Source organism: Diabrotica virgifera, chromosome 6, assembly GCF_917563875.1.
Source record: "Diabrotica virgifera virgifera chromosome 6, PGI_DIABVI_V3a".
Taxonomy (NCBI): Eukaryota; Metazoa; Arthropoda; class Insecta; order Coleoptera; family Chrysomelidae; genus Diabrotica; species Diabrotica virgifera.
Genome location: NC_065448.1, coordinates 142,555,051 through 142,579,461, shown reverse-complemented (window position 1 = coordinate 142,579,461; position 24,411 = coordinate 142,555,051). Strand labels below are relative to the sequence as shown.

General features: G+C 33.3%; 1 protein-coding gene across 1 annotated transcript in view; it reads right to left on the bottom strand.

The window, feature by feature from the left end:
• LOC114333681 (transcription elongation regulator 1) overlaps positions 1-24,411 on the bottom strand; it is a 139,034-nt gene that overhangs the window by 97,282 nt on the left and 17,341 nt on the right. Inside the window, exon 5 of the mRNA XM_028283622.2 lies at positions 7,032-7,268. Coding sequence (XP_028139423.1) covers positions 7,032-7,268 — 237 coding nt within the window. The remainder of the gene's footprint in view (positions 1-7,031; positions 7,269-24,411) is intronic.

Here is a 24,411-nt window from a genome sequence, read left to right as displayed (position 1 = left end):
ACTACAGAATTTCACTTTCTGACATAAATTTAATTAATAATAACGTAAATTTTGTACAATATTTTTAATAATTAAAGTAAGTAAATTTTAAGTTACATTCTTACATTCAATCTCAGTTAATTTGATTAATCGCGGCAGGTAAAAAAAATTTTCTTTCAGTACAATAAAGTGTTACTTTACTGCCGCAAATGGCGTCAAATGAGTACAATAATGAATGACTTTAGTGACGGTTGGCGATAAAAAAAAATTATGTTACCATAAAATATAGCCGTGATAAAAAAAAACAAAATTAATACAAAGTATAACCCTAGTTTATCATGGCTTTACATCATATGTCATTCATATTGGGACTGTGCAAGTTCGGAAAAGCGACACCTGGTTTCTACGCTCTACACTTTTATTCGGACTTTTAATTATATTGGTCAATCATATGGTCCTGGTTACTGGATAATTGTCAAGGCCATAGTCCAAAAAAATAATAAGAAGAAAAAATAAGATTTAGGTTATGTTATTAAAACGTAAATAATTATATGTAGTAAATAAAATTAGTTATTAAAATGCAGTACTGCAAGCAAAATACAATTAATTAAATTTACTTTTATATAATAATTGCATATCATATATCAATATTGTGGAGCAATATATAATTTTTCTTCTTAAATGACAATAGGTATGAAATGTACGTCAATTTGACAATTTCAATTGACAGTATGAGTTATTTAAGAAAGTTGCAATTTTTCTCCGCTATTCGCGCACGATCGTTTCGCGTATCCCTTCCAAGTACTTGCACACCGCGAATACAAAATGAGATTGTCAATATCCTGTTGAGGTACGTTTGGCTAATCTTCTATCAGACGCTCTGGGAAACGAAACGGCTTGTATATGTTACCCATATGTGGAGTAATTCTTTGTTGAAGCATGTCCCATATGTGTTCGATGGGATTCAGGTTGGGGGTTTGTGCTGGCCAAGGCAACACATCAATATTTTCGTTGGTAAGCCAGTCTATCACTGGGCGTGAGACATGTGGACGAGAATTATCATGCATGAGGTGGAATTTTTGAATAACCACATCAGCAACCGGAAAAACGATAGGTTGTATAATGGTGTCGAGGTACTGCTGAGCTACAAGGAAGCGGTTTGGAAAAGCGAGTTCCGTTCTGCCACCGACTACTATTCCACTCCATACCATTACTGTACCACATCTGTATGTGTAAGCGTTCTACATTTCCAGTTTGTCTCCACACTCTTACTACAAGAATCTGGATGAATTAAAAACCTAGATTGGTCAAAAAATAAAACTGTTGCACAATCATTTACATCACAGTTTTGATATTCTTGACAACACTCTAATCTTGCAGTGTGATTGCCTCTGGATATAGGTTGACATCTCAATGGCCTTCAATTGTGGAGATCAACGTCTACAGTATCACGGAATATGGTTACCTTGTGTATAATCTTCGGGCTCAGCTGTAGATCTATCGCCTTTTAGTGAAACACCAAATGCAAGTAGATAATTTATTTATGTAAACTGACACTAGGTTTCCCGGGAGACGTTACTTTATTAATACGCTTCGTATGAAATGTAAACTGAGACTTCGTCCTCTCGGTGAGGTATCATAGTTTTAATGAATCTAATTTTGGGTCATCGGTGACATGAGGCCCCTGGTCGCTTAAGGCGGGTATACATATGCGCTCCGCTCGGTGTGAGAGCCGCTCGCGCGCAGCATGTTTGTTAGATTAGTACGTGTTTTCAAGTGGCACAAAAACGGCTCGCACACGGCGCACCACGATCTAACTTCTGTCGGCTTTTCAACAAATGCTTTGATGGTTCGCAATACGTATTTGGACGGGTTTGCGAGTGGTTTGTTGGTTTTGGGGCGCCTGAGTTGAATATTTGTTAGTAATGGAGTGGTCGGAAGGAAATATCAAACTTATTGATGTTTACCGTGGAAAATCATTATTGTAGGATCCTAGGAAATAGAAAATATACATGCGGACCAATGTAAAAAAGGTCATTTCATTGTTGTATTCTTATCGGCGTGAGAAATACAAAATTAGATTTACTATTTTATTTGGGCATAAGCCACAATTCGAGTTTGAAATCAAGCTTACTTGACGTTTCGGCTTTCGCTTTGGAAATCGTTATCAATATAAGAAAAAAAACATTCATAAATTAAAAATTTAACTTTGTTTCTGGTGAAGCAACGCAGTTGGAACAAGCAGATATATTATAATTAATTGTGTCCCCGGAAAGCGAAAAAGGTAGTCCCTACAATTTTCAGGACTGAAACAATCCCTTAAAATTCGAGAATTTTTACGATTTTGACAAGGTAAACATTTGGTCTTAAGCCGCACCTACATTGGATCCGTTATTCTCCGATCCGATCAGATCAGATCAGATGCGATCAGATCAGATCAGATCAGATGCGATCCGATCCGATAGGCGGCACCTACATAGGGCTTTTAATTCACAGTCATTTTTTCGAGCTTCTGTCATATGTCGTATAATCCGTGTATATTAATATTATACACAGATTATACAACATATGACAGAAGCTCGAAACAAATGACAATCGATGAAGAGCCCTATTGGATCCGTATTTCTCCGATCAGAGCAGATCCGATATAGACCGATTTTCCGGCGAGGGTGCCTACATTGGTTCCGTTAACTTCCGACCACCGACCACCGACAATGAGTTCAGATGAAGATGTGTTAAGGAGATGATGACATTGAATATATTTAAACATGTTAGCTTGTAACCTCCAACTTGCAACCCACTTGCAACCAACTTGCAACCAGCTTGCAACCAACTTTCAACCAACTTGCAACTAACTTGCAACCAACTTGCAACCAACTTGCAACCAACTTGCAACCAACTTGCAACCAACTTGCAACCAACTTGCAACTTGCAACCAACTTGCAACTAAACTTGCAACCAATTGGAATGAAACCAAACACTTCTCGATGAGAATAGGAGATGCTACTCCCGACGTCGGCCGATATCACGGTACACGTGTACCGTGGGCAGATATCGGATCTGATCTGATCGGAGAAAAACGGATCCAATGTAGGCACCCACATTTAATACTAATTATCTACAATTACTAAAGGTTCGTAAGTTTCCTCTGGATTGCGGAAGGTTCGTCAAAATGAAAAATTTTAACGAACATTAACCGCGCCACGAACGCGCGGCGCTCACACGGCGCGGAGTTCGCGGCGCGGATATGTATCTCCGCCTTTACATTAGACAAAGGTAATTAGTTTTACTTTAGTCAGCGATTTTTATCATTTCCAAAATATATTGTTTACGATTTGCAATTAGTTAACGAAATTAGTAGCCCACACATGTGTAAATATAATAACAAATTGGTTCATGTGATATACAAGGTGATAAATATATACTGTTTAATATCGGATATGAATGATGATTATTTCAGATTAAACACCTTCAGCCTTATTAATAAAAATTGCTTAGTCCAACGTTAGTCTCGGACTACTTAGTCCGAGATTAAGCGAGTACTAACTTCATTTTAAGATTGTCATTAATAAACACGGACTAAGCTCGGACTAACTAAACCTTCCTTAGTCCTAGTTACAACAAATTTATGTTGGCAACCCTTGCGAAAAAGAAGAGAAATGGAGAGAATTTTGCGAAAAAGAAGAAAATGTAGAGGATTTAACCTCTCTTTCCTCTAAACCGAACAGCTGTTCGGTCGGTGCCATTTCTGCATAAATTTTAATTAATTTTTGTTGGACTTCGTTCTGAGAAGGTGCTACCTGGTGTTTTATATTTTATATTATTGTATTATTGTTTTGTATTTCATATTAACTGCTGTACCTTTTGAAAATCGGTATTTGACTTTAAATTTACCTTCTAATTTCTCTAAACTAAAGATTTTTTTTATAATTTTGTATATTTTGATGTGACTCACAAGAGGAATATCGTTCCGCTGATTTCTAACCTCATTTAATTGGTCTATTAATTATCTTAAATCATTAATAAAATAATATCTCTCCATTATCAATAATAACATAATAACGTTATTATATATTTATTATACAAGCAAGCAAAAGCAAATAATGCATTTAGCAAGTTTGTAAGGTTATGAATACAAAATGTCAAGTTAGTCTCGGTTTAAACCTACTATTACCTCGGATTAAATTTTAGTCCGAGACTAGAGAGGGTTTAGCTTAGGCCATCGTTAGTCGCTGTTTATTAATAGGGAAAATGAATGGTATTGACTTAGTCCTCGGACTAAAGTTAGTCGGGCGTTAGTCCGTGTTTATTAATAAGGCTGCTTGTGTGACCGCTGCAAGTCGCTAACTAATTCAGGTGCTGTAATTGTTGATTATCTTCTAGTGGTTAACACTAAAAATCAGTCTTGAACTGCAGTTGTAGCGCGCTCACGATCTAGCTGACGTTGGGCTGGACATCCAGAGTCACAAACACTTCGCCACAATTATTGACAACACTTTGGGAGACTCCGATGCGCTCAGCTACATTAGTTTATCGCATGCCACATTGAAGAAGGCCTACGGCCTTATTTATCTCATTCAAAGTTAAATGACGTCGTTCCATGATAAAAAACAAGATTTTCAATGCACTAAGTAAACAATAACTTTATAGCATGAACAAAATCGAAACTACCAGAAAATTTTCTGCAATATAAAAACTATAGTTTTCCCTCTCCTGTAAAGAGCTAATATTCGTTATACTGAATTCGCTCAGAAGAGATTCATTTTGACACATTCGGAATAGGAAACATACAACACAATTCCTACCTCACACTATTTAACTGCTCAAATCAACTTAATCTTTCATGTAAAAAAGAAAAATTATTGGAAATAATGGAAGTGTATACTAAATCCATAAAATTTCGTGGAATTTATTTCTACAAAATATTTTTATTTTGAACAATAAATAATATTCTCATTTGTTACCAATACATTTTAAAGGTGTAAATAAATAATTATTGATTGGCGTAAGGTTTATGTAGTTCAGAGAAATAAGGAAAAAAAATATCGTATTGGTGACACAACCCCCTTTAGGCCGAAACCAAAATTTTTGAGTAGTATGGACATTTGTAGTAATAACCTATATGTTTCCTGCAGACGATTTTGATGATATACATAGTTCTAAACAAATAAAAATAAAAAAACGCTAAATTTTCGCTTTTTTCGTCTATTACCAAAAAGTTAAGCATTTTAAACAACTTTGAGAGTAAGAAACTCATAAATCGTATAAAAAAACTTCAATATGGCGTTCGCTAAATATGTCTGTCCGTATTGGTTGCTTAGAAAATTGCAAAATAAATCATAAATTTTGAGTTTTTATAAATATTCATAACTAATGAAAAAATTAACTTAGAACCTTCTTATTACACAGAATGCTGAGACTTCTGGTGCTTAAATCATACCCTAAATTTTAAAGCAATTGGTCAAATAGTTTAAAAGTTATTTAATTTGTTTATCCCAAATTAATTTTTTTTGCAACACTATAAGTCAGAAAATGATGAAGTTACAGTAATATTTGGATAGTTTAGGAAAGAAGAAAATTTGCACTATTAATTTAATTGATAAAAAATGACACAAAATAATTCTAAATATTGCAAAATTATTTTGCAAGAACATGTGAATTAAAAAAAAAGGGGGGCTAACTTCGTCCCTAATTGTCTTAGGACAATTGTTTTTCTTTCTAAATGTGTATAAAAATTCAGTCTTTCTAAATATGAAAAAATAATTTTTATACGGGTAACGGTTAAAAAGTTATTCTGGTTGTTTATAAAAAGCAAAAAATCGACATGTTTTTGCAAAATAATTTTACACTGTTTAAAATTATTTTTTGTCATTTTTTTTAATTAAGTTAATACTATAAATGTTCTTCTTTCATAAACGGTCCGAAGTATTACTGTAACCTCATCATTTTCTGACTTATAGTGTTGCAAAAAAAAAATTGGGATAAACAAATTAAATAACTTTTAAACTATTCTTTCAAATTTAGGGTATGATTTAAGGGGTCTAGGACGTTTCATCGCCGCCGTTTCGATGCCGCCAGTTCGATGCCGATGCCGGCCGATTCATCGCCAGTCAATTAATCGCTATCTGATATATTTCCGAATTTTCGACAGTTACAATTATTAGTTATTTTTAGTATTAATTAGGAATTCTAGGAAATGCGAGATATGACGGCGATGAAATGGACTGGCGATGAACCGGCGGCATCGAAACGGCCGGCGATGAACCGGCGGCATCGAAACGTCCCATTCCGTGATTTAAGCACCAGAAGTCCCAGCATTCAGTGTAATAAGAAGGTTCTTAGTTAATTTTTACATAAGTTATGAATAATTCAAACTTTATGATTTATTTTGCAATTTTCTAAGCAACCAATAAGGAGGGACATATTCAGCGAACGCCATATTAAGTTTTTTATACGATTTATGAGTTTCTTACTCTCAAAGTTGTTTAAAATGCTAAACTTTTTGGTAATAGACGAAAAAAGCGAAAATTTACCGTTTTTGATCTTCATTTGTTTATAACTATGTATTATGTATATCAACAAAATCGGCTGCAGGAAACATATAGGTTATTATTATAGATGTCTATACTACTCAAAAAATTTCGGCCTGGAGGGGGATGTGTCACGAGAAAAATCTTATTTCTCTGGACTAATGTTATTTATGTATGTTTACTATTAATTTTATTGACTATAAGCAGGTATGTTTGGTTGTGTAGTAATTTCCAGTCAGGTCTAGCAACCTAACTTCCCAAAAAAGAAATTACCAACGTCACTAGACAGTTGTGTCTCGACTGAGCGAATTCAGAATAACACATTTGTTGTTATGTTTTACTCACAACAATCTACAGGGTGAGTAACTGTACAAATTCAATTGAAATTAAACGACCACGTGAACTTATTTTTATTAATTTTATTATGCTATAAAAATATCCCTAGACTTTTCCGATGCGTTTATTTAGGTTGGGAAATTAAAATTATTAGTTATTAATATCATGCAATATGAAATTATTTACCTGAAAATAAAGCTGGTGGAATGGGCCATGGTGCTCCAGGGGGTACAGGCCAACCTGGTTGGCCTGGAGCACCTGGCCATGGACCAGGAAGTCCTGGCGGTGGCATTCCAAAAGGAGGGAATTGTCCAGTCGGTGGCCCAAAAGATGTAAAGCCTGGTGGAGGGCCTAAAAGAGTATGTGGTGGTGGAATCTGTGTAGGAATCGCTTTCACAACATCCTGTTTGGGATCATCGACAGCTAAAATATTAAAATTACTATTACTTATTCTTTAGTTCACTGAGGAAAAATTTAAAATTAAAAGAATACAAGCATAATATTAAATGTCCAAAACATGTTTTGTACATTATTTTCTAACCTCCTTGGTCTCCATCTTCCTGTTAATGTAAGTGTGTATTTTCGATATCTTTCAAGTCACAGTATGGAAATATTATGTTTAATAAATTTGAAACATTTAATTATAGTCCATTTATTCACGGTTCTTGCTTCAAATTTTAAAGAACCGCTTAAATTAACATAAAATTTTGCATACACATAGCTAACATGTCAAAGAAAAAAAGTGATATTTGTCCTGGGAGTGAGCTTGGCCTTCTCGGGGGTGAAAAGTATACATTAAAATCAAGTCCGGAAGTGGATAATGTGACTTCTAAGCAACTTCTGTTCTATAGTGTTTTTCACTAGGTCAATACTTTTCGAGATATTTGCGAGAGAATATGTTCATTCTTCAATAAAAAAAAAAACACTTTTTAGACGATTTTTCGCAAAGAACTCAGAAATAAGTATTTTATCGAAAAAAAAACGCAAAAATATAGCCTATAAAAAATAGTCCTGTCGCCAGTGGGGGTACATCGGCCTCCTTAATTCAGATGGACTTACCCAAATTTTTATATGTATTTTGACCCGTAGAACACGAATTTTTTGGGTAACAGTCGATCCGGATGTCGATAAGATTGTTATAAACAAATAACTTGAGGAATCACATAACAGCGATTTTTCGCAAAACAAAACATTGTTTTGTATTTTTTCGGTCATTCTAAGCAAAAAATGTTTTTACAAGTTTTTTCGTAGGATGCATAGTTTTCGACATAAACGCGGTTGAACTTTCAAAAAATCGAAAAATTGCAATTTTTGAACCCGAATAACTTTTGACTGAAAAATAAAATAGCAATTCTGCTTACCGCATTTGAAAGTTCAAGTCAAATTCTATCGGTTTTGATTACTTTCATTGCTAAAAATTAATTTTTTTATTTTTAAACAAAGCTATAAACACATAGTGATTGAATGATGTTTTCAATGCATTTCCCATTTGAAATCGAACGAGTAGGCGCGCATACAGACATTTTCTACGTAGATTACGTAAATTAAAACGCATGCATTGGGCACGGGAAACACTATGTGTTTATGGCTTTCTTTAACAAATAAAAACTTAATTTTTAGCAATGCAAATAATCAAAACCTATAGAATTTGACTTGAACTTTCAAATGCAGAATTGCTATTTTATTTTTTAATCAAAAGTTATTCGGGTTCAAAAATTGCACTTTTTTGATTTTTTGAAAGTTCAACCGGGTTTATCTCTAAAACTATGCATCCTACGAAAAAACTTGTAAACCGTTTTTTGCTGAGAATAACCCAAAAAATACAAAAAAATGTTTTGTTTTGCGAAAAATCGCTGTTACGTAATTCCTCAAGTTCTTTGTTTTTACCCAAAAAATTCGTGTTCTACGGGTCAAAATACATAAAAAAAAAACTTGGGTAAGTCCATCTGAATTAAGTAGGCCGTTGTACCCCCCCGGCGACAGGACTAAAACGGAAAAAATAGTGTATATATGAGGTTTCTAGACCCAATAGAAGCTAGTTTTAGCTAATGAAAAATAGTTTCACATTCTTTAAATTCCAAATAGAAATTATTAAAAATAAATTACAACTTTTTAAATTTTTTTTTAACGTGAAAATCACTCCCTAATAATTAGCATCTCAATGTTTATACTTTTATACGATCTGTAAGTTTCATCGGTTCAAAGTGCTTATTTTTGAAAAAAATTGGTTTTAAAGTAAATTTTTTTTTAAATTAACAACATTATTAGTGATACCAAAAATCTATATCACAGAATAAAAAAATAAAGGTTTTGCTTTTCTGAATATTTTTGATTTTCTGTTTTTTTGTAAGACAAAAATTGACTAAAATATGGCTGTTCAAAATTTGCATAATATGCAAAGGTGCTTCTTTTTGAAAAGGCTATACTTGAAAGCTTGAAAGGACTTGGACGAGTCACTAATCACGAGTATATAATATATCCTTGTGGGTCCGTAAGTCCTTTCAAGCTTTAAAGTATAGCCCTTTCAAAAAGAAGCACTCTGAACCAATGAAACTTACAGATCATATAAAGAACACATACCTAAACGAGTGAAGCAACTTGTGAAGCGGTAACGATTAATTTCATTTGAAAAGCTAATTAGGGGGTGATTATCACGATTTTTTTACCAAAAAAAAGGGACCTACTTTATTTTGAGCGTAACGTGCTTAAGTTTGATGTTAGAAACTTTTTTATGAGAACAAAAATAAATAGCTATGTGTATTCCAAATTGCATGTCAATCCAAGCGGTTCTTTAAAATTAACAAGTTTTGCAATATTTTACGGTGAGTGAATGGACTATTATGTACTTTCTTTTGGAATCAAAATTTAAAAACATAATGGAGTATAAATTTAACAATATTTAGACGAATTAATTGAGTATGTAAACATATCACATTTTTTTTATGTTTTAGAGATGTGTAGAATAATATTAGCAGAAAATAGAACGTAATACCCGATAATTGGCACCAGACTCCGTTGAAGTAGGCACTGTATTTAACATATTGTTGAAATTATGAATTTTGGATTCAAAATTTTGTAATTATAGCTACATAACAATACCTGAAACACAATTTTATACCAACGGAAGATAATTTAAAAAAAGTTCTACTATCATACAATATTTAATTATTAAAAAGGATCTTTCAATTATTGTAATTTATGTTATTTAATCCGTAGTTAATTAGAAAATGTGATAAAAATCATAACATTTCTGTATCTACATACAATTAAATAAAACTTTATTTCATTTGTTAGAAAAATTTGTGTAACTATTTTTTATTTTTGTTTTATTATTGTATCAAAAATTCAAAGGAATAACGAGAATATCTTCATAAACGGAACCAATGTCGAACGAGTAGACCAATATTCATATCTATTCCAGGGCGCATCTGTTTTGAGATGGACGTTGAGAGGTGACTCATATTTTTTGCAGAAATTTCTTGGAATTAACTCCTATAATAATAAATTTTGTTTAAATTGTTTAAATAATCAAAATGTCATAAAATGATGGAAAAATTCGATTATTTTTTTCGTTTTTTGATTATAACTTTCAAAGTATTCACTTTCGAGAAAAGTTGTACTGATATAAAAGTTGCATAATTAAGTTTCCTACAATATAGGATTGGTTACAAATTTTAAAAATTGTCACCCTTGTTGCAAAACAGCAATAATTGCGAAAAAACCATAAAAAACAATTATTTGCATTTTACGTTTTTCAACCATTTATGCTACACTTAGGACCTTCATATTTTACCCAGAAAAACTATATAATATAGTAAAACAATACTGTAAATTTCATTAATATTGGTGCAATAGATTTTGCAAAATAAATTTTGCAATCCAGCTTTCGCAAAAAAAATTCATTTTTTCAAAATGTTGCAGGACTGAAAATAAAGCAGATAGCAAGTTGAAATTTTTTTACGTATACCGTACCTTTCCTTTGCAATTTTTAAAATTAAAATCCAATAACTACCACGGCGTCAGGAATTTTTTTAAATAAACATTAAATTTTGGTGCTACGCACAGGACAGCGGTATTCGATTCACACAAGTTGATTTCCACCAAAATTTCTTCAAATCTTTATCTAATATATTATTTTCTTACACTATACTGCAAGCGCCAGTTAACTTGGCGAGACGCATTGCACAGTGGCTTATGGGATGATCATCAGTCTTAGTGTCGTTGTGCGTATTCGCTGTCGCCAAGTTAACTGGCGCTTGCAGTATTTTGTTGTATTTTAATATTTTAATTCCACAAAAATCAAACTAATTTGATTATTGTTTCTGAAATATTGTTTAAACAGTTGCATATGTTTAAAAATAATAAACGTTTATTCTCTAACTTAAAATATATGAACAAAGAAAGTTTTTGCAAAAAAAAGGGTTATTTCAAGGGACAGAGCATGTGTTTTTATTTTGCAATAAACAAATTTATTTATTTATATCGAAATGTACTAAAAATTAAAATTTGTCAATAATTATCAAAGGTCATTGGAATGCCGATCTTAATGAAATTCACAGTATTGTTTTCTTATATCATAAAGTTTTTCTTGGTAAAATATGAAAGTCCTAAGTGTAGCATAAATGGTTGAAAAACGTAAAATGCGAATACTTGTTTTTTTATCGTTTTTTTCGCAATTATTGCTATTTTGCAACAAGGGTGACAATTTTTAAAATTTTTAACGAATTCTATATTGTAGGAAATTTAATTGCGCAACTTTTATGTCACTACAACTTTTCTCAGAAATGAATACTTTCAAAGTTATAATCAAAAAACGAAGAAAAAAATCGAATTTTTCCTTCATTTTTTGACATTTTGATTATTTAAACAATGTTCCGGACCTTTTTGAGTGGGAGGATAAGTCAAATATTATTATATGAGTAATTTTCAATCAATTTCTGCAAAAAATATAAGTCACCTCTCAACGTCCAAATATACTAATATTTTTACAGATGCGCCCTGGTCTAATCTTGGAACAATGATTAACTCCACAGGTTATTACTTCCAGGAAATAAAAATAAGAATAGAAAAGGCTAGAGCAAATTTTAACAAAATGAGAAAAGTGCTCTGCACAAGAGATTTGAAGTTAGAGCTAAGAGTTAGGTTGGCTAGGTGCTACGTTTTCTCGACTCTGTTTTATGGTATGAAAGCTTGGACCTTGAATGCGGCATCAATGAAAAAACTAGAATCATTCGAGCTGTGGGCGTTAGGGTGGTTCGAAAAAAACTTTTTCTTATTTCAGATCGCTATAGTGCGCAAAACTTGCCATTGGTATAGACTTAAAAAAAGCACTAATTATTATTTTTTTAATAATTTGTCTTCCGGTCGCGCAATGCCATCGAAGTTAGCGAAAATTGTGAAAAACCTTAATTTTTCATATTTTTTTTAAACATGCCAGATGGTTTTAATTGCGTTCCTATACCATGAATTAACTACTAAAAGTATGTAAAATCAATATAAATGCACTTATTATACATTTGTTTCATATCTTCCGGTCGCGCAACATAATTTAAAATGAGTAAAATTAGTAGTTTTTCCAAAATTTCAAAGTTTGATTGTTTAGTACAATTTAATCATACGACTTTTAGAGATGCTATAGTTTAATTCAATTACAATAATATATTTACAATCCAAGCATATAAGATACATTTTGATATTCAAGTGGAATTCGGTCGCGCAGCTTCGTCAAAAACAGCAGACTACTGAGAGGCGAGGCGAAAGTGACGAATGCCAGCGAAGCTCGTGCAACCACAAATAGAGATACATGTGGGAAGACCTCTACAATGGAGCATTTGTCTTTTCCATTACAACGAACTGCTATTCCGCCACCTTTTCCAACACTTAGATGAAAATTCAACAGGCACTATAGAATATCCGGACCGATTGGGAAGGCCCTACCTGATTGTGAAAGACTACCACTTGTTGTTCATTTTAATCGTTGGCATCGCTGAGCGATGCAATAATGTGGTTCTAATATAGCCGTCTCTGGAACTGTGTCCGCACACTTTACTTGAAGCTTCAGTCACTAGCTTAACGCATCTTTCAACTGCCTGTGTATGGCATGGCAAAGTAAATATATAGGGTGTCCCAAAAGTAGCGGAACGGTGGAATATTTCGCGAACTAAACATCGGATCAAAAAACTGAAAAATACTTGTTCAATCATTTTCAAAAATCTATCCAATGACACCAAACACCAACCCCCACTACACCCCCTGAAGGTGGGGTGGGGGGTAACTTTAAAATATCAAATGGAAACCCCCAGTTTTTCTTGCAAATTTGTATTCTTTACGTAAAAGTAGGCAACTTTTATTCAAGACATTTTTTTGAACTGTGGATAGATGGCGCTATAATTGGGAAAAAAGATTTATCCTGATACCATACGTAAATTATAGAAACGGTCTAATATCTCACGAAATACACTTCCAAATGAGAAACCAAAAAACAGATTTTTAATCTTTTTCGAAAACCTATCGAATAACACCAAACATGACCCTCCAACCCACCCCCTGGAGGTGGGGTGGGGGGTAACTTTAAAATCTTAAATAGATTTTTATTGCAGATTCGGATTCGCCATAAAAAATTAAGCAACATTTATTCGAAACATTTTTTAAAATTTCTGATAGATGGCGCTAATAAATCGTATTTTTCCAATTAAAGCGCCATGTATTAACAATTCTAAAAAATGTTTCGAATAAATGTTGCTTAATTTTTCGTGACGGATCCGAATCTGTAATAAAAAGAGGAGGTTGCTATTTAAGATTTTAAAGTTACCCCCCACCCCACACCTAGGGGGTGGGTTGGAGGGTCACGTTTGGTGTCATTCGAAAGGTTTTTAAAAAATCCACGAGGAAAAATTTCCTGTAGTTGGCTGTATACCATTACAAAAACATAAAATCCTTTATAAAAGGTATATTTGTTAAAATCCCTATACAGGGCTACATCAAAGACAGAACTAGTTTTCAATCGGTTGACCGATCATCATCAGTGCAATCCTAAAATGTGTACAACCAGATAAAATGATGCAAAGTATTTGAAATGTTGACTAAGGTTAGAAAAAAAAAATTTTATAGGTTATACTCACTTAGAATCTACATGCAAGCCACCAAAGTAAAAATAACAGGGTAAAAACCCTTTACAATTGATCCGTCATCGGAACATATGACTCAGATGTGAATTATAACATGGATGATTAAGATATCCAATGTTTTTCGCCCGAGGTACCAATGAGCTCTATCTGACAAGTTCACATCATGACTGTATGGAAGCAAGTGATTTTGATAACGGAAATTCTGAATGGTGACATGACAAGAATGACAGTTCCACAGGAAGTTATAATTTCCCTGTTGTTTTGTGGTATTTATTGTAAAATTTGTTAAATTAATAACAATAAAAACAGTCGTTCCCACTGTGGTAGATAGTCTGTAAAAATGGAAATAGACTTGATGTAAATGTTAAAATATTGTAATGGAGGAAGTAGGCAAACCACATTACACATAATACAGACAACTTAATAAACGTTATCAAACCCTTTATATGTGATATCTAGGGCTTAGAAAAGCAGTTGTGTGTTTATTTAAAAGTTATCAATTATATTAGAATAATTGGAAGTTGTTATAGTATGTGGAAGTACCATAAAAATCACTGTGTGGGTGACAAAGGTGTAGAACTGTTTTCTGATCTGGGAGGGATATATAATACAAGCTAAGATACATGCCACCATTTCTCAAGATCCCTGCATATCGCCTGGAACTCTAAGGGTTCGACAAAACAGACCAATATATGAGATAGCTAACATAGGGGAGAGGAGTGGTGTTATAAATTTATGAGAATATAATTAAAATGTAACATGAACGGGACCCAGAAAGAGTAGTGAGACTATTAAATTTAATTGCAATATGATTATATGGGGTGGATATAATTAAATTATTGATGAAAATTTAGTGATGAAAAGGTATGTATGTGGGTGATGATAGCAGCTATTGGTTTGTGTTTATATAATTGGATAGTGATAGTGGTTTATGGATAGAGGTGAATAAGGAAAGAAAATCATTATGAATTGTGTCAAATCAACTGTAAATGTGGCTATGTGAAAGCGATAGAGTAATAAACAGGTGAAAAGTACTATTGTGATTAAAAAGAAGTTAAGAAAAAAGTTGTCGATGAAGTGGATGGAAGTCCCGGTTAAACGAAACATGGCGGTTGACACAATTTGGGCTTTTTTGTTTTTCTCTGACTATTTCCAGGTCCTCGTACAAGTCCAACTTCAGAAAGTCTCTTTGGGGGATATTGTGTAGAAGAGAAACATCATCTGGTATGTTCAGAGTATGATTTTTCTCTTTGAGATGTTGTGAGAATGTAGAGGTATTCTCTCTTCTGATGTGTTCAAGAGAGCGAGAAGCAAGTGATCTACAAGTTCTTCCTATGTAGGTGGCATCACAGTCAGAACATTGTAGTTTGTAAACACCACTACGATTCATATAGTTGATAATATCTTTGGTGTTAGATAGAGACTGTCCTATGTTATTGGATACCTTAAAAGAAATTTGGACGTTATCTACTGATCTTTTTATAATATTTGAAATATCCCCAGATAGTCGATCTTCGTGAAAAGGTATGGAAGCATAAGTAGGTTTGGTTGTCAAACCCATAGGGAACGCGGCATGTCGTAAGACCCTGAGCTGTCTTTTATGCATGAGCTTGCTTATGATGTGTGGATCGTATCCGTTGTTGAAAGCAATTTGACGTATTATATTTAATTCTTTACTGTAGTCGGATTGTGATAAGGGAATGGTTTCAAGACGGTGTATGTATCTATGAAAAGCAGCAAGTTTGTGTGACATTGGGTGGTTGGAAGATGCTGGGATAACATGGTCGGTCTGTGTTGGTTTCCTGTAGATACTGAATTCGAAGTGGTCATTTAATCTGGTGATAGTAAGGTCGAGAAAATTGATTGATTGAGAAGACTCTAATTCCATGGTAAATTTAATATTGGGGTGGATTTGGTTGATTCTAGAAAGCAATGAGTCTGCTGTATTTGAGTTACCTGAGATGATCAGAAAACAATCATCGACATAGCGAAACCAATGGAGAATTTCAGGATTTTTCATGATATGTACGGATTCTAAATGATCCATAAAAATGTCAGCTAGGAGAGGAGATAGGCAACTACCCATGGCTAAGCCGTCAGGTTGTCTGTAATATTTATTGTTGAATACAAAGAAGTCTTGAGCTAGACAAAATTGTAGTAATTGAATAATTGAATTGGTGGTAGACATGGTAATGGAATTTGCTCTTAGAAGAGAATGTACCAGATTAATAGTTTCTTGTTTTGGGACTGAAGTAAAAAGATTGCTAACATCAAAAGATAGCATGGTAATGTTTGGACGAAGCTGAATTTGTTGGAGATTGTTGACAAGGTGACTTGTGTTTTTGACTGAGAATCGAGGTGTGAAGTTCGTCATGTTGTTAATGAGATTAAGAATAAATTTTGAAAGAATGGAAACAGGAGTGTTTATGAAGCTAACAACTGGACGAATGGGAATTCCCTCTTTATGTATCTTAGGTAAACCGTACAGTCTGGGAGTTAAAGGATTACTGGGAATTTTGTAGTAAGGTGCAAATTGTTCAGAAAAAAATTCTGTAAAAGGTTTAAGGTTATCTTTGAGTTTGTTAATGAATTTTTTGGAAGGATCTTCTGGAAGTGACAAGAAATTATTATTAGAAAGAAAGGTAGTGACTTTATCATTATAAATAGTTTGGTCTAGAATTACCAGACAATTGCCTTTGTCTGCCTTGCTAATTATTAGATTATTAGATTTGACTTTATTTTTAATAGATTTAAGGGTTTTAAGATGGTTTTGACGTTTATTGTCAGAAAATTGAGGAAAACTGGAATTCAGAAATGTGTTCTGAGAAAAGGCAGGTACATTGATGGAAGAGGCATTGTTGGAAGTATTTGAAGATAAAGCAGTGATGGAATTATTAGAAAGTGTAGAAGATATGTGTTTATGTTTGAATTTATTTATAGTATTAAAACAAGAGTTTCTAATAGAAGTTTTTTGATTTAAAGGGACAGAAAGATTTTGGATAATAATATCTAGCTCGATTGAAAGACTCTGAAGGTCCTTTTCGGATACCTTTCTCGGAATGGAGTATTTTAGACCTAGATGTAATAAATCTAATTCATTTTTGTCAAAGATAACTGACGAAAGATTTTTAAGTCTGGGGTGAAAATTGAAGTTTGAAAATTTAGTGTTATTACTGTTTTGATTGGATAAAAGTAAATTTTTTTGAATTAAATTGTCTAGTTTGGATGTAGATTCTAAGTGAGTATAACCTATAAAAATTTTTTTTCTAACCTTAGTCAACATTTCAAATACTTTGCATCATTTTATCTGGTTGTACACATTTTAGGATTGCACTGATGATGATCGGTCAACCGACTGAAAACTAGTTCTGTCTTTGATGTAGCCCTGTATAGGGATTTTAACAAATATACCTTTTATAAAGGATTTTATGTTTTTGTAATGGTATACAGCCAACTACAGGAAATTTTTCCTCGTGGATTTGTAAATTGACGGTATGGTCAACTTGGCTAATCAATACATGCGTCTAGCCACCAAAAGATGCACTATCAAGCTGGATATATGGTTCATCTCCCAGTGTATTAACAACAATGTATTTCCTAAATTTTGCATTGTCAAAACTCCGAAAAATGTTCCAGTCAACTTAAAGAACACCTTCCAACGCAAAATATTAAAAAAGGAGATTTGTAACCATTATAGCAAGCTCAACTTTATCAATTGTAAGCTCAAGGTAACATATGACTCTTTACTTTTATCTTTAGGCTTTGATAGTTTATGTAACTTTCTGAATGATGTGCAGGACAGGTTAGACAGAGTATCCTTTATTAAATTCAATACAGTAAAATCCAAACTAGACAATTTAATTCAAAAAAATTTACTTTTATCCAATCAAAACAGTAATAACACTAAATTTTCAAACTTCAATTTTCACCCCAGACTTAAAAATCTTTCGTCAGTTATCTTTGACAAAAATGAATTAGATTTATTACATCTAGGTCTAAAATACTCCATTCCGAGAAAGGTATCCGAAAAGGACCTTCAGAGTCTTTCAATCGAGCTAGATATTATTATCCAAAATCTTTCTGTCCCTTTAAATCAAAAAACTTCTATTAGAAACTCTTGTTTTAATACTATAAATAAATTCAAACATAAACACATATCTTCTACACTTTCTAATAATTCCATCACTGCTTTATCTTCAAATACTTCCAACAATGCCTCTTCCATCAATGTACCTGCCTTTTCTCAGAACACATTTCTGAATTCCAGTTTTCCTCAATTTTCTGACAATAAACGTCAAAACCATCTTAAAACCCTTAAATCTATTAAAAATAAAGTCAAATCTAATAATCTAATAATTAGCAAGGCAGACAAAGGCAATTGTCTGGTAATTCTAGACCAAACTATTTATAATGATAAAGTCACTACCTTTCTTTCTAATAATAATTTCTTGTCACTTCCAGAAGATCCTTCCAAAAAATTCATTAACAAACTCAAAGATAACCTTAAACCTTTTACAGAATTTTTTTCTGAACAATTTGCACCTTACTACAAAATTCCCAGTAATCCTTTAACTCCCAGACTGTACGGTTTACCTAAGATACATAAAGAGGGAATTCCCATTCGTCCAGTTGTTAGCTTCATAAACACTCCTGTTTCCATTCTTTCAAAATTTATTCTTAATCTCATTAACAACATGACGAACTTCACACCTCGATTCTCAGTCAAAAACACAAGTCACCTTGTCAACAATCTCCAACAAATTCAGCTTCGTCCAAACATTACCATGCTATCTTTTGATGTTAGCAATCTTTTTACTTCAGTCCCAAAACAAGAAACTATTAATCTGGTACATTCTCTTCTAAGAGCAAATTCCATTACCATGTCTACCACCAATTCAATTATTCAATTACTACAATTTTGTCTAGCTCAAGACTTCTTTGTATTCAACAATAAATATTACAGACAACCTGACGGCTTAGCCATGGATAGTTGCCTATCTCCTCTCCTAGCTGACATTTTTATGGATCATTTAGAATCCGTATATATCATGAAAAATCCTGAAATTCTCCATTGGTTTCGCTATGTCGATGATTGTTTTCTGATCATCTCAGGTAACTCAAATACAGCAGACTCATTGCTTTCTAGAATCAACCAAATCCACCCCAATATTAAATTTACCATGGAATTAGAGTCTTCTCAATCAATCAATTTTCTCGACCTTATTAATATAATAATATAATTATAATAATACCAGATTAAATGACCACTTCGAATTCAGTATCTACAGGAAACCAACACAGACCGACCATGTTATCCCAGCATCTTCCAACCACCCAATGTCACACAAACTTGCTGCTTTTCATAGTTACATACACCGTCTTGAAACCATTCCCTTATCACAATCCGACTACAGTAAAGAATTAAATATAATACGTCAAATTGCTTTCAACAACGGATACGATCCACACATCATAAGCAAGCTCATGCATAAAAGACAGCTCAAGGTCTTACGACATGCCGCGTTCCCTATGGGTTTGACAACCAAACCTACTTATGCTTCCATACCTTTTCACGAAGATCGACTATCTGGGGATATTTCAAATATTATAAAAAGATCAGTAGATAACGTCCAAATTTCTTTTAAGGTATCTAATAACATAGGACAGTCTCTGTCTAACACCAAAGATATTATCAACTATATGAATCGTAGTGGTGTTTACAAACTACAATGTTCTGACTGTGATGCCACCTACATAGGAAGAACTTGTAGATCACTTGCTTCTCGCTCTCTTGAACACATCAGAAGAGAGAATACCTCTACATTCTCACAACATCTCAAAGAGAAAAATCATACTCTGAACATACCAGATGATGTTTCTCTTCTACACAATATCCCCCAAAGAGACTTTCTGAAGTTGGACTTGTACGAGGACCTGGAAATAGTCAGAGAAAAACAAAAAAGCCCAAATTGTGTCAACCGCCATGTTTCGTTTAACCGGGACTTCCATCCACTTCATCGACAACTTTTTTCTTAACTTCTTTTTAATCACAATAGTACTTTTCACCTGTTTATTACTCTATCGCTTTCACATAGCCACATTTACAGTTGATTTGACACAATTCATAATGATTTTCTTTCCTTATTCACCTCTATCCATAAACCACTATCACTATCCAATTATATAAACACAAACCAATAGCTGCTATCATCACCCACATACATACCTTTTCATCACTAAATTTTCATCAATAATTTAATTATATCCACCCCATATAATCATATTGCAATTAAATTTAATAGTCTCACTACTCTTTCTGGGTCCCGTTCATGTTACATTTTAATTATATTCTCATAAATTTATAACACCACTCCTCTCCCCTATGTTAGCTATCTCATATATTGGTCTGTTTTGTCGAACCCTTAGAGTTCCAGGCGATATACAGGGATCTTGAGAAATGGTGGCATGTATCTTAGCTTGTATTATATATCCCTCCCAGATCAGAAAACAGTTCTACACCTTTGTCACCCACACAGTGATTTTTATGGTACTTCCACATACTATAACAACTTCCAATTATTCTAATATAATTGATAACTTTTAAATAAACACACAACTGCTTTTCTAAGCCCTAGATATCACATATAAAGGGTTTGATAACGTTTATTAAGTTGTCTGTATTATGTGTAATGTGGTTTGCCTACTTCCTCCATTACAATATTTTAACATTTACATCAAGTCTATTTCCATTTTTACAGACTATCTACCACAGTGGGAACGACTGTTTTTATTGTTATTAATTTAACAAATTTTACAATAAATACCACAAAACAACAGGGAAATTATAACTTCCTGTGGAACTGTCATTCTTGTCATGTCACCATTCAGAATTTCCGTTATCAAAATCACTTGCTTCCATACAGTCATGATGTGAACTTGTCAGATAGAGCTCATTGGTACCTCGGGCGAAAAACATTGGATATCTTAATCATCCATGTTATAATTCACATCTTAGTCATATGTTCCGATGACGGATCAATTGTAAAGGGTTCTTACCCTGTTATTTTTACTTTGGTGGCTTGCATGTAGATTCTAAGTGAGTATAACCTATAAAATTTTTTTCTAACCTTAGTCAACATTTCAAATACTTTGCATCATTTTATCTGGTTGTACACATTTTAGGATTGCACTGATGATGATCGGTCAACCGATTGAAAACTAGTTCTGTCTTTGATGTAGCCCTGTATAGGGATTTTAACAAATATACCTTTTATAAAGGATTTTATGTTTTTAAAAAATATTAAAAATCTGTTTTTTAGTTTCTCATTTGGAAGTGTATTTCGTGAGATATTAGACCTTTTCTATAATTTACCTATGGTATCAGGATAAATCGTTTTTCCCAATTATAGCGCCATCTATCCACAGTTCGAAAAAATGTCTTGAATAAAAGTTGCTTACTTTTACGTAACGAATTAAAATCTGCAAGAAAAACTGGGGGTTTCCATTTAAGATTTTAAAGTTACCCCCCACCCCACCTCTCGGGGGTGTAGTGGGGTTTGGTGTTTGGTGTCATTGGATAGATTTTTGAAAATGATTAAACACGTATTTTTCAGTTTTTCGATCCGATGTTTAGTTCGCGAAATATTTGACCGTTCCACTACTTTTGGGACACCTTGTATATCTATATTCATAATAGACCAGTGCAAATAGCAAAAAAACAATAAAAAATTAATAGCAGGATGAGACCAATTCCAAATGAAAGTTCACATATTAGATAACATGTGGAACATTTTTCACCAAATCTGGATGAGGGGAACATGGGTTGGGGGAGCGCTTTTAGGGGTGAAAACGGTTAATTACGATTTGCGGCAAAACGGCACATCCTATCGAAAAAAGTTAAATCGCAAAGTTGTAGGGTACAAGAAGGTCTACAACTTTTGTAAATAAGCATTTTTCACATAACCTCAAAATATCCGAGAAAATTGGAAAATTCGATGTTTTTGATTTTATTTTTTTTCTCACTGAAAAAAAATTTTTTGTTTTATGGTGGAAACGGAAACTTACCTCTTTATGTCCCAAACACGCTGTAATTTTTTTGTATAAAAATATTTTTTAAAACTCTTGTTTTTTATGTTTAAGGGAAAATGTAAGCATTTTTTCAATTGAAAAATCTCCCGAAATTTTTTTAGCTTTTTTAAAGAAGTTGGCATTTTGTTTGTTTATTGAAACCTCTATTTTCTGATGGTGTAAAAAAATATATACGTTACTATGGAAAATTTTGTCACAAAAGGCAAAAATCGGAGATTTATTTTCAACCCCTCTCCATTTTCAGATTCTCAGACGTAATGTAAGTTGCATAGCAAGTAGGTGCAGCCCAGCCAGACGCCGCGCCGCGTCCATTATGTGTACCATGATGACACATACAGTGAATCAAACGTACGTGTTAAACATAATTTTGTGAAAAGAATTTAGTGACAAATTTATTTATTTTAAAGGAAATTGTGGAATCTACATAAAAAGGTAAATACTATCTGTGTCTTATTCTCAATTAATCAATGAAATATTATCATTTTCTTTCATAAATTTCGTTGGTTCCTGCTCGCTATGCAACTTATATTACGTCTGAGAATCTGAAAATGGTGAGAGGGTGAAAATAAATTTCCGATTTTTGCCTTTTGTGACAAAATTTTCCATAGTAACGTATATATTTTTTTACACCATCAGAAAATAGAGGTTTCAATAAACAAAAAAAATGCCAACTTCTTTAAAAAAGCTAAAAAAATTTCGGGAGATTTTTCAATTGAAAAAATGCTTACATTTTCCCTTAAACATAAAAAACAAGAGTTTTAAAAAATATTTTTATACAGAAAAATTACAGCGTGTTCGGGACAGAAAGAGGTAAGTTTCCACCGTATTTGGTAAAAAAAAATTTTTTTCAGTGAGAAAAAAAAATAAAATCAAAAACAGCGAATTTTCCGATTTTCTCGGATATTTTGAGGTTATGTGAAAAATGTTTATTTACAAAAGTTGTAGAGCTTTTTATTGCCTACAACTTTGCGATTTAACTTTTTTCGATAGGATGTGCCGTTTTGCCGCAAATCGTAATTAACCGTTTTCACCCCTAAAAACGCTCCCCCAACCCATGTTCCCCTCATCCAGATTTGGTGAAAAATGTTCCACATGTTATCTAATATGTGTACTTTCATTTGGAATTGGTCTCATCCTGCTATTAATTTTTTATTTTGTTGGTCCATTTTAGAGCTATCTGTACTGGTCTATAACAAGTTTAAAGTCATTGCTCACATACTGTTTTATCTCTTCATTAGTCAATGTTCTTAGCAGTAGAGGGGAGTCAGTGTACTGGTGTTCCATTTGATAATTTCGTAATACTATTTAGATTCAAAGTTTAAGTTTGGTGGTTTAAAGATTCTGACAGAGTCACTTTCAGATATTGCTTGATTTGCCTTTATGACACGCCTAAAGCCCAGCTCTCGGACATGGTTTCTTTCATCAGTTACCATAGCCAAAAGTAAATTTTCGGGATGGGCGAAGTAAGCATTCCGTTGTAAAACGGGATCAACAACTTGAAGCAGCTCTTCTGGTAAGTACCTTGAAGATTCAATGATTTTGTAATCATGTCTAGGCCCATTTGTGAATTTGTGGTTTATTTTTGTGGCAAACCACATAGGCATATTATAACATTTGAGAATGAATGTGACAATCTCTCTCAGATTTTCAGAAGGGTTGGACACACTGATGTAGAAACGCAAAACTCGGTTTGCAGTAGTAAGCCATCTTGAATGTGACGTTGGGCTAGGATCACGTACCCACTACAAAGTCTTCTGAACAATGCCCTGATTTGATGACTTCTGATATCTCAAGCAAGTACAATTGTTGGTGCTTGCTAAGAATACGCTTGTCAACTTTTGGAATTTCACAATCAATAGGATTAAAATCAATAAGTGGTAGTCTTTTACAATCAGGTAGGGCCTTTCCAATTGGTCCGGAATATCCTATTGGACCTGTTGTGTTTTCATCTAAGTTTTGGAAAAGGTGGTGGAATGGCAGTTCGTTGTAATGGAGAAGACAAATAATCCATTGTAGAGGTATTCCCACATGTATCTTTACTTGTGGCTGCGCGCGCTTCGCTGGCATTCGTCACTTTCGCCTCGCCTCTCGGTAGTCTGCTGTTTTTGACGAAGCTGCGCGACCGAATTCCACTTGAATATCAAAATGTATCTTATATGCTTGGATTGTAAATATATTATTGTAATTGAATTAAACTATAGCATCTCTAAAAGTCGTATGATTAAATTGTACTAAACAATCAAACTTTGAAATTTTGCAAAAACTACTAATTTTACTCATTTTGAATTATGTTGCGCGACCGGAAGATATGAAACAAATGTATAATAAGTGCATTTATATTGATTTTTTAT